General features: G+C 38.3%; 1 protein-coding gene across 1 annotated transcript in view; it reads right to left on the bottom strand.

Moving 5' to 3' along the window:
- Window positions 1-260: 260 nt before the first annotated feature.
- GPR158 (G protein-coupled receptor 158) overlaps window positions 261-12,064 on the bottom strand; it is a gene marked incomplete at its 5' end in the record, with an annotated part of 170,975 nt that continues 159,171 nt past the window's right edge. The window contains 4 exons of the mRNA XM_010007023.1: window positions 261-1,712; window positions 2,454-2,600; window positions 4,575-4,680; window positions 8,598-8,736. Of these exons, the coding sequence (XP_010005325.1) occupies window positions 261-1,712; window positions 2,454-2,600; window positions 4,575-4,680; window positions 8,598-8,736 (1,844 nt within the window). The remainder of the gene's footprint in view (window positions 1,713-2,453; window positions 2,601-4,574; window positions 4,681-8,597; window positions 8,737-12,064) is intronic.

The raw sequence follows: 12,064 nt of genomic DNA, 5'->3' as shown, positions 1-12,064 counted from the left end.
AGGTTTCTTTCATTGACACAGTAAAATCCTCAGAGCAGGGACCCTATCCTGGGCACTGCTATTCACATTGTTGGCACGCAGCAAATAAATAATAACAACATTAATGGTTATCTACTTTGCTTAACTCCTAATTATTTGTAGTGCTGATTCCCTCATGTGATTCTCCTTAGGAATTTTCTGATCTTTTTGGCCTAAGTCCCCTCTGTCTCTCCTTTTGTCTTTCTTCTCAACGTTGCTACTCTCCTCAGTCCAAAAGCCTCTCATTTTCGAGGTGTTGCTGTTTTATTTGCACTTATAGCAGAGGTGTTCGATAAAGCTACACTTCTTTCTGCATTTGGTAAATCTGGTGTAACATACTCCCAAGGGCAGACTTCAGCTCGAGATGCTAAAGGTTGCTGTACGTAACTACTTGGCTTATGGGAGTCAGATGAAAGCACATTTTCTTCAGAAGAGGCTTTTTTTTTCTGTTCTGCCAATTTATTGAGGTTTTCCTTTTCTGCTGCTTTCTGGGGTAGTTCCTCCCGCTCCCCAGCACAGGCATTAGGTGCATATCTATGAGCATTCTCACCCTTCAGCCCAGGGGAGACCTGAGACTTGGAATTTGACTGTCTTTTCTCATTTTCAGAGACCTGCTGCTCTTTTGTCTCCCGAGTGGCTGCCTCCACCTTCTCTGAGCTCTTCTGATTTGGCTGTTGATGCCCTTCAGATGTCTTCAGCTTATGAGGAGACTTCCCCTTTGTCTGGGAAGGGTGGTTTTTCTCTGGCTCTGAGGAAGCAATAGACACATGTTTTTGAACTTTAGAGTCAGAAGGCACAGGACCAGGAATTTGGTCATACATCTCCCAAGGACAAACTTCTCCTATGTCAAAATTGTCCTTGTGCAGAGACTTACCTGGGCCTGTGTCTGCATTTGCAGGTGTTTGACTAACCCTTTGCTGTTTTATAATTCCAGATTTATGGGGTTTTTTTGCTTCCTCGGAGGGGGCGGAGTTCTTCCGGTGGGAATCCTTATGCTCCCCTTTATCAGAGGCTGAGTGCTTTCTGCTGGCCTCCTTATCCTGCTGAGATTTATGAGTTTTGGTGCTTTCTTCTAGACTTTGTGTTTTACCTGTTAGTCCCAGAGTCTTTTCCTTGGCACTAGCAATAACACTGAGGGATTTTTGTAACACAGATGTTCTTGGATGCAGAGGCTTCTTATCAGCACTTAAGTTATGTGCACTTACTGATTTGCAAACCAAAGGGACCGATTCAGTGGAGACAGCTTCAACTTTTTCTGGACCATTTTTGGTTAATTTGTTACCATTCAAGGAATCCAGAAGTGAATTCTCAGCAGCTGTAACTTCTGTGCTTTCTGTAGTTAAGTTATTCGGTTCTTCTTTTTGGTCCCTAACATGATCGTAAGTGCTGTGGGACTTTTTTAATGAGAAGACTCTGTTTTTCAAAGTCTCTTCTTTTGGCTTTGCAGAACTTGTGGAATCCTGTGGGTTTTTTCTCAGCGTGGCTGTGTTCTTCACAGCACTGTGCTCCAGCAGGTCCTTCTCGTCTCGGGAGCACTGCCTGGTGACTGTCTCAGGAATTTCTGTAATACGCCGCATTATCGAGCGTCCCAAGCCCTTTTTAGAGCACCTTTTTTTCTGGAGATGTGGGTTATTAGCAATCATCTTTTTCCTTTTATAGATTTCCAGCTGGGCATACAGTTTCTTCAACTCATCCTGCAAAGCAAAGTGAACAGCAAAACTAGTATGTACAGAGCGAGCCCAGTCAAACAAGCAACTCAATGAATGCATTTCTCATTCCTCTAAAAATCGCACTAAACTTATTTAACTGTCTTTTCTAATTCTTCAATATGCCATTTCTCCATCAACTTGAATCCCATTTTTTCACTGCAAAAGTAAGTGCAATCCTCATGCACAAACATGCTACCTCCCACAGCTGTGCTTCACAATTCAGGCACGCTTGTGCTGTAAGTTTCAGATTTCACAATGCTGTGGTGTTTGCTTCCTCCTGAACTCTATAAAGTACTTTTTTCTGTTAATCATGTTTTTTTAGAAATGTTATATATGACTAATCACACTGACAACAAATCCTATTTGCACTTCAAGATAACCCAAAGAGTCCATGCAAACTGATAAACAGCTCTTGCTGTGGTTGATTCCTCCTCTTTAGCTTCCAGTATGGCTTCTACTATAACTAGTAATAGAATCATAGAATCAGAGAATCATAGAATCTTTAGGGTTAGAGGACCTTAGAGATCATCTAGTTCCAACCCTCAATACTAAATATTCTCCATGAGATTTTTACATTACTAGATCCCACAATCATTAAGAGACCTAAGCTGGCCTGTTTCAGCTGATATCCACAAAAAAAAAGTCAGATGGATGCAATTCAGCTTTTACTTGTAGGAAAAAGTGTTGCTTTTGAAAGTAAATACTATTTAAAAAAGTTACATATACCCGAATATCTTCAGGATCCAAACTGTGTTCACTCCATGCTGAATTGATACTGCTGTTCAGATAGGATCCAGATCGACCCATATCAAGCTCATCTTCATAAGCTTCTGTAGCTATATCATCTCTTGGGTTATTGCTTGAATGTGAAAACTGCAAGAAGTGTTCATAAAACAGATGTTGCCATCAGTACAAAAGTTTACTTCAACATTACTGTAAGAGTTTATATCAACAGTTTTTATGGCATAATTATCCTTCTGTTGATTTCATGTGACTTCCTGAACCCAAAATGCTAGCTATAGGCATCACTGGCATAAGTAGTAGCCTATACAAAAGAAGAAACTCTTATTAATAATGGCTTAATTTGATAAATCTTGAGCAGTTTGCAATAGGAAAAATCCCTCCACTTGTTTTGATGCTTATTTGAACCTCTTTAAATTTGAACTTCTTTAAATTGTATTAAAATTAAGCTCATATGGAAATAGACTTTCAGCCAGTATTTCCAATTAGGCTGCTGAAATCATAAGACTGTACTTTATATTCCATACTATTGAATAATCCTGCAGAAACCAATTCCCTCAGTTTAGATGCTAACCCTGAAAAGAAGAAATAATGAAATTAAATGGCTAAAAAAGAAAAAAAAAAGGAGAAACAAAAAGAAGGGATAAAATAAAACCAGAGACAAGTGAATCTGTCTCTTCTAAGTTTTAACAAATGCTCAGGTCAAGAATTGGAGAGAGGTTGTCAGCTATTCATTCATATTGGTTCATATTGGTTCACTCCTGTAGTTGCTATTTTCCACAGAGTCATCTAGCCTCAGAACTTTATGAATGGAACTTAACCTTGTGAATCTTAATTCCCTGAATTCCTTGTTGTGCTGGAAGAAAAGTCTCTGTAGCATTACACAGATAATAAGCTTAAAATGGAAATGCTGATCAGTAGTTATGAGTCAGCTTCAGAAAGGTCAACAAATTTTCTAGTTTAGTCTAGAAAGGCATCTTTGAAGATATGAGATAAAGTATATGAATATAAAAATTGAAAACAGTAATATTACTGCTAAAGGCCAGAAAAGTAATTTAAAAATAAACCAAAGTTATTCAGCATTAAGGCTGCACCAATGTGTCCCCTTGGTATGACTGTTTAATGTATATATATTTGACAGCTACGAGCATACCCTGTTCTGACACACAGGAAAAAGACAGGAATAGCAACTTCATTAACCTGAAAGTTGCATCAACTTGAACTGTTCAGTGTCCTTTCTTTGTATTTAGCTTTCACTTCTACTGTTTTCTTTGACTCTAGACTTTTGTATTAATATTACTGGTAATTTCTAAAGCCACTGTAAGATCATTCACTTTGCTGGGGTCCTATCTCAGAGAGCTCCACTCAAATCCTGTAGACTGGTGCTAGAGACAGGTGGAGCTGCCTGTGTTCTCCTGCCTCTGTAAGACTGACATATTGTCCCTTTGCTCCCAGAGTCTGACAGGACATGCTGCAGTGCTCAGACAGCTTTTCATTCTCTTCCCTGACTCCTGTCATCCTCCATCTTCTCCTGTCCCACACACACACACTCATCTTCTTAGCCAGCACCGTTCCTGGCTCCATATCATACTCCACATCTGTCTTGGCATACAGCATCTGTCCATCCCAGGCTCTGACTTACAAAGGGCTTTCCTTTTTTAGCCTGTAGCAACTGCCTGGTTTAGATCCCAACCCCTCTATCTCATGGCTAGTCCAAGCTCCTCATTCTAGTTTTATTTAAGTTCATCCTTGTCTTTCTTTCCCCTCACCTAAACTGTTTGTCTGACCTCAGTTAACTCCAGCAGCAGCGTGGTCACCCAAATACCTGAAATAATAATTGTTAGGCAGGATTATTTCCTTCTTGTATTTATCACATCAAAATTTCTGTACTTGAAACCCTTGGAATTTTGAAAGCTGAGAGGAAGGATCTTTGAAAAGGTATAAGAACTTTTAAAATAAAAAAAATTACAGCTTTTAGGGAAACATAAACAACTTTTACACCTTCCTTTTCTATCAGTTGCTTGTTAATTTTATACAGCATTGCTTCTGCATGACATTTATCTTCCTCAGCCTTGGCAAAAGAAAAGAGGCAGGAGACTTGAATACCTTAGGGATCAGAAGTAGCCCAACTGTGACTGTCACAGTCAAGTGTGTATGTGCAAAGAACAGCATCAGCATCCAGTCAGACTGAAGTCTTGAGGCAAGAATGAATCTGCAAAGAGAATTCAGGGTTGCAATTCACTGCCTTTTCTCCAGTGTATTTGAGTCAACATCTTTAATATTCCTCAGGATTCTTCTCATTGAAAGGCCAAACACAACTTGTGTTTTTTTTCTGAACTACTTTCATACAGACTAAAAACGACATCCACTTGCCTTACTTATATATCACAATTTCAAAACAATTCAGAAAAAAACAACCAACAAAACAGGCCAAAAGAAATATACAAAGAAACAATAGACCTGAAAGGATATTGCTTATTCCATCATTCTCACTCTGTTTAGCTTGTTTTTTGGATGGTTTATATTGTCACAGCTTTTTTTAGCCTGAACTGAGTTATGGCAGTTTACACACATTAAGGATCCGAACAGATTATTTTAGGTTATGTAAGCACATGTGCTATGATAAATTGCAGTGCACTTCATAAATAGAAGCTAGAGAGAGCAGCTGCAAAGCCACCAAGGAGAGAACGGAACTGAAATGCATTTTAGTGGGGAGCAGAGAAATGGTCTCGACTGCAGGACCACCCAACTCAGTACCCCAGGGCACAGGATCCTTCTGACTACTAGGAAATGAGTGGCTGAATCTCCCAAATGAAGGAATTCCTTACTGAGCTTTCTAAAAGGGTGGCAGAACAAGCACTGCAGTCAGAGCTAGCTAGAGCATGCGTGCCTTATCTGCTTTAGTGAGCTCCCAAAGATAGAAATGGTAAGCAGTGCAATGAATGAACAGATGTACCACTGGCTTGTAATTTGCAGGTTTCCAAAAACCATTTAGATAGAAATGACATTTGCAACTTGTCCAAGTCCACAAATGCACATTTTGCAGAAGCTTTTGTTAACAGAAATAGTCTGGCATGAAACACTGGCTTATATGCCATAATAATAAAGTAATATTTTTTTGTTCAATACTTTGTGAACAAAATGTTTCATGAACACAATAAAATATTTCCATTTTTTTCTTACAGAAATGTTGTGGAGGTGTGCAGGGATATGAGAAGCCTCAGGCCTGAGGTTTAGCTAACTGAACACAACATGAAAACTACTGAAGATGACATGAGAAACTGCTGGATATAACAAATAACAGAGCAAAAAGAACAGAAGTTACAGACAGTGCTGCAGGAGATGGCAGGATTTCACAGGTGGTTAATGGGGAGATGGCCAAAATTCACAAGTAGCTGAAGGGAGCATTGGGGACCTCTGGGGAATAGAACCTGCAAGGTCAGCAGTACCAATGGAACTGTATCAGTAACAGCATATAAGGCTATGATTACCTAGCTAATGATACCAGAAATACCAAATCGGAGTACAGATGTAGAAAATTGGGAACAGTAAGAAAAAAGTAATGAGGGATGGGATGTTTATTTGGAAGAAGACAAGAACAGAGACAGAGAGGGGCTAACGTAGATGGAGAAGAAAAGGAGGATAAAAGGGACTAGTGATACTTAAGGATGTTATCACTGACTGAGCCCTGTACCTCATCACTGCAGTATCTCCTATCTTCTCATTAAATTCTTCTTCTAAGGTATGTGTGAAATCACTCCCTACACTGTGCATGTGTCTGTGTGTGATTTATGAGCAAACTTCAGGCTGGACTAACCAACATATGGGAGACGTGCATCTGGGAAGACCCAAGGTCTCAGCCCATGACTGGCTACAGGGCCTCAAACCCAAACATGGATATTACATTGGCTTAAAGTCTGTGCTTGAATTTGAAGGACCAGCAAATGTAGTCTGCTTGTGAACCTACACAGGCTGCATGCTCCATTAGAGAGCCTGACCAGCTGAAGAGGAGGAGCAAGACCAGGCTGGTCCATGTGGCCAACGATGTGTGGTGTGTCTCTGTAGCCAGAGTGGCTGTGCTCAGCCTTGCTAGGCCTGCAAATGGAAACAGCAGCAGCCACGTCCATCAGGCAGAAAGCTCCCAGGTGCTGATGCCCACAAGACTTGGCTAACCCTTAATGGGTCCAGTCCTCAAATTCTTTGAAGGCTTTTTGCTTGCTTTATGCATTAAACCTTGACTGATTAAGCCATCCACACCACATCGTGAAAGCAGAATATTTGTAGTAGCCATTTGTACCTAGAAGAGATGGGGTTTCTCTTTGAAAGAGATTTTTTCCATATAAATTTTTATTTTCTCAGTAATGCAGAGAAAGAGCAATGCAGGAATTTAATGCTATGCTGATCTGAAGATAATAATGTTTCCATTTTTTAAAGGAAAACTAAACGCAAACTGATCAAGTTTTTTATTTAGTGCTCACATCAAGCTTATACGAGCTTTGGGAATTTTCAGACTGGAAGGCTGCCTTGTAATAGTATATGTCCTTCAAGACTGTAGTGCTTTCAACTTCATGACAATTCAGATATGTCATAAAAATCTGAGTCTTACATTTCTACTCTTCCAGTTACATCCAGAACGACTGGAAGGCTGCCTTGTAATAGTATATGTCCTTCAAGACTGTAGTGCTTTCAACTTCATGACAATTCAGATATGTCATAAAAATCTGAGTCTTACATTTCTACTCTTCCAGTTACATCCAGAACTTTGGCAAGGAAAACAGAAGAAAAAAAAAAAAGGTAAGCAAATGTGAACTTCAAAGTGATGGGATTAAGATTTGGGTATTAAAAAATGGACATAATTTCAGGAGGGATCATGTACTTCCAGTGCATTTTATGAATTCCTACCCATAAACAGTTGATGATATTTCTTCAACAAACCAGCACATACCAGACAGGGGGCAACGTATCAATACAAAATGAACTTTTAAAAAAAAAATAAGAACAAAATCAGCAGAACTTAGGTTGAAGGACCAGGAATGAAAAGAAAAATGTTTCCATCAAATACCTATTTTAAACATTATTTTTGCAGATGTTTGTGTTAAGGAGTAAAGAAGATTTTGAGAGTATATGGATGTTGAGATAAGGAGTTAGGAGAAGGAAACAAAAAGTTTTAAGACTGGAAAGTGTAGTGGACTTTGCAACAACGATAGTGGAAAAATGCAGCTGGAAGGAGTAGAGATGAAAGCCTTACTTTGTTGACATTTACTCAAAAAAATGATGCCTCATGGAAGCAAACATCAAGAAGGCAGAGAGAAATGGGAATTCCAATACAGAACAAGGAACAGTGAAGAGGATTTGAAGACTGTCAATGGAATGATGTAAAAAAATTAAAAATCTTAGTAGATAAGGTCTGTCAGGAGGCAAAGGGAGGTCTGAAAAGGTCATGAGGTAAGATTTATGCTATCTTGCTATTTTGAATTTTCCACGACTAATGCATTTTTACAGGTACTCTGTAGGAAAGGCATAAATAGTAATCTTCATGTATGTCTGTCAAGACCCTTATTTATTTATTCTTACTCTAATAATTTATAAGTATGAGACGTAGAGCTCATTATAAACTTTATAAGAAACATGTGCTTTATATTACTGTTACAGCATTATATGCATAACAATTTTTTATGGTAGCATATAAAACACTATGCTTCATGCACAAACCAATTATCTTAGCATACAGCTGCACCTTGCCAATCTGTTACAAACCAGGAAAAGTTTACATAAACCAACATTCTTACCTGCTGTTTTTCAAGAGAAACAAACCAGTGGGCAGTATGCAGATGACTGAAGACAGACAGTAGTTTTGCTATATCTATTTCATCATATATAACAAACTTTGATCCAAGAACATATCAGCTAGCTATGCTGACAAACCCCCTAATTATACAATTAACACGTTGATTATACATATTCTTGAATCCTATGGGAACAGTTTTTAGTTTAGCAATCACTCAGTTTGTAGAATTAATTATTTATGAGACCCACCATTATGCAGCCCAACCCATTCACCCATTTTAAGTTGCACTACATGAAACCTGAAAAATAAATACTTAATTACTAGATCTACAGATCACTTGCCTAATTGTATGGAATATAGCAGAGATAATGAGCTCATTGTGAACTGCAACAGCCATATAACGTGGCTCATGAAATGCTGATGGGACTGTCCGCACTGCATAGCAGAGATAAACACCCCACAGGAGGAATAAAAATTCAGCTGTGAGAAGAACAAAAAGAAATAATTTGCCATTAGTTTTATATATAAAAAGGAAGGAATTTTGAAGAAGTACTATAGTAGCTTCAGTATGAGCATCTATGCAAAGACAGTATACACTCATACATGTATATATGTACACACATAGGCATTCAAACTCTACCAGATATTGCCACTGCATATGATACCTTTAGTTTCTATTTCACACATTTCTTTTTTCCAGATGAGAAACCTTTGCATTCATGGTGTTTCAGTTTTTCAATATATAAACTTTAAGACAATGTTTAATAATGTCTTGCTTGTTTTACAAATCAATACTATGGAAGTTTGACATCACTTAGAATATTAAAAAAACCCACTACCTGTAGCCCTGGTTCTTGCTATAGAGGCAGATACAGCTGCAAGTACTAGACTAAAAGCTTTTTAAGACAACCATTTCATTTCAAAGGCTTATAACTCAGATATAGCAATATATAATTTGATTTAAAAATATTTCTCTGTTCATGACAGCTAATTCTGCTGGTGCCCATAATATGATGAGTCATTTCTGAGGGCCTAATGTAATTACAACAAATGACGTGTTTCTCTGTTAGGAGAAAAATGAGGAAAGGAAGAAAGGAGAAGGAGTAAAAGGTCAGGATCATCTTAAAACTGTTCTGTTAGTGCTAGCTCATCTGGATCTATCAGTACTCTGACTTCAGTTGCCAGTAGACAGTCTCCTGTGACATCATTTTACTTTTGAAACAAATGAAATAATTTTATCCTCATATTGAAAAACCTCTCCTTCCAGGAAAAAAAAACAACAACAAAACAAACAACCAAACCAAAATCAAAACGTCACAGCTCTGCCACGTAGCTATGAGTAGAGCCAGCGCCTGTGCCTCTGGCCTTGCAGTCTAGGTTGATGATGGCTGGAAGTGCTGCAACTCCAAGACAGACCCCTGCAATGCCAGCTCTGCTCCAGACCAGCTTCACAGACTGGCTGTGATTCCATTGGTAGTTATATATTGCTTTTGCCCTGTTGAATTTTTGCAACAAATCCTCTGACCACTGTGCCCCTTTACATCCTGGCTTTCACATTGGTGACACCCCAGTACATTCAGCTCTGCTGAGAGCAAGTTCATATATTCAAGAGAAAAAATAAAATGAGAGGGATGGGATTTAACTCACCTATGTGCAGCCACCGAAAAGTAAGGTGTCTAGCTCAGCCTCTGATCCTTCTACTGCCTATGGACAGAGTTAGTCAGTTCTACAGTGCAAATCTTCACATTGTGACACAACAGTAGGTGCCTCTCATTGAATACTGACAGCGCCCTGAAGAGTACCCTGATCTAAACCTTAGGCAGGTTAGCTGAGCCCTTCCATAGCTCCTCCTCATCTCTGAAATTAATTACATTGGCTGCTTGAGCTAAAATAAAGTCCTTTATTAAACTTTAATTTTGTTTTGTGAATTTTTGTACTTTGTCATTGCATCTTAAATTACCACTAACTATTTGAAAAGATGGGGAAAAAAAGACATTTACAGCACAAAAGAAGTATAATAGAATATTAGTTCTTCGTCATGCTTCTTTTTCCCAATGCATGTTATTTTACAGTAACTAGAGCAGCTGATGAGTGACATCACCCCATAGTGATCACCCTATATAGATCAGCAAATCATTACTGGTCTGGTTTCTGTAAGAACACAAATGTTTGTGAACCCACATTAGCAACAGACTGAAATAAAACATCTGCACTAGATATCTTATGAGAACAGGTCCTCAAGTTCTTCCCACTGCTAACAGTCTGTAACTGCTCTAAATTACATATATTATTGTGTTATGGCATTTTGAAACTTCTAATTTTGCTACTCATTTCAGCTACAATCAGTAAGAGACAAGTTTTGATAAAATTAGTTCAGTCACACAGATTTCCTTGTGCTCTGATAAGAGTTCAGTTTGAACAATACTTCAGTGTTTCTTATTTTTATAAAAAATAGATGGTCTGGCTTTAAACCTGTCATTTCTCCTAGAACATATCCTATGTAAACCCAGCAGTTTTACCAGTTACATAAAAACAAACATCTGAAAGGTCATAATCCACACATGCTACTATTTTTGTGTTCTTCCTTAACAAAATCCCAACAATAATAAGCCTTTTGACTTTAATAGTTTGACTTGGGACATTATTGAGTGTTGATACGAAAAAAGCATGGCATAAGTCTGAGACTATGTGTACCAGCCTGGTTTTGAGCTTTACAAAAGCATGTATGCAGGTATGCCTTCTCACATCCCCCAAATACTCATGCACTGGGCAAACTGGCTGCTTCTTTCATTTCATTCCTAGATAATTAGCTATGCTACCAGCTAAGTCTATTACCCCAGTTTCTTAAAAACACCTCTGCAGGAACAATGTAGCAAGATATCTTGCTCCTAAAGTCTTCTTGAGCAAGGGGAATACAAATTTTACGTCAATGAAATAAGATCAAAAGCTCCTTCACAATCAGAATCATAGAATGCCAGGTTGGAAGGGAAGTCAAGAAACATCCGGTCCAATCTTTTTAGGCAATTCTGTAATTGATATGAGGTGGCTCAGCACCCTGTCAAGTTGAGACTTAAAGCTGTCCAATGTGGGGGAATCTACCACTTCCCTTGGGAGACTATTCCAATGCTTGATTGTCCTCATGGTTAAAATTTTACCTTCTGTGTCCAATCAGAATTTCCCCAGGAGCAACTTGTGCCCATTACCCCCTGTCTTTTCCATGTGATTCCTTACAAACGTTAGCAGAGCTGAATAGTTGAGCTAATTGTGAAATAATGGGCAGACTCCACAAAACTACCATGGCCCATTCTTTGTCCTCATCTGAAGTGAGAAGAGCCCCAGGTCTCTTACTGATTGAAAGTATCAGCTACAAGTGCTAACAGAGACTGAGAGTCTGAGAAAGGTTGGTTTTTAAACAGATGAGAATACATGTATAAAAGTCCATGTGCTGAAGGTATTCCTACTGAAACTGGATTGTGGGCTAAACTTGGCTTATTTTTACAAGAAAAAAAATCTACTCTGAGTTTGAAGACCTACAAGAATTAATTTTAATTGTTTTTGTATATGGATTTCTACACAGGTATTTCAGAGAGCAAAAGAAAATAAAAAAGCCACATTTCCATAATAAAAATAAATTTCAATGAGGTAGGATAAGTAGGAAATGTATTTGATCTCCGGATCTGATTAATTCTGAAATTTTCACAGTTTTCAGTTTTACAATCATAGTTTCAAGGAGTTTCTAAGACAACAAGAGATTTCAAAGTATTACTCTACTGGAGCATAACAGTAGTTTGGACCACTTAATGCATAA

The sequence above is a fragment of the Chaetura pelagica genome, unplaced genomic scaffold (assembly GCF_000747805.2).
Source record: "Chaetura pelagica isolate M959 unplaced genomic scaffold, ChaPel_1.0 scaffold17, whole genome shotgun sequence".
Taxonomy (NCBI): domain Eukaryota; kingdom Metazoa; phylum Chordata; class Aves; order Apodiformes; family Apodidae; genus Chaetura; species Chaetura pelagica.
The sequence above is the reverse complement of the archived record's forward strand: the minus strand, read 5'-3'. Positions and strand labels throughout refer to the sequence as shown.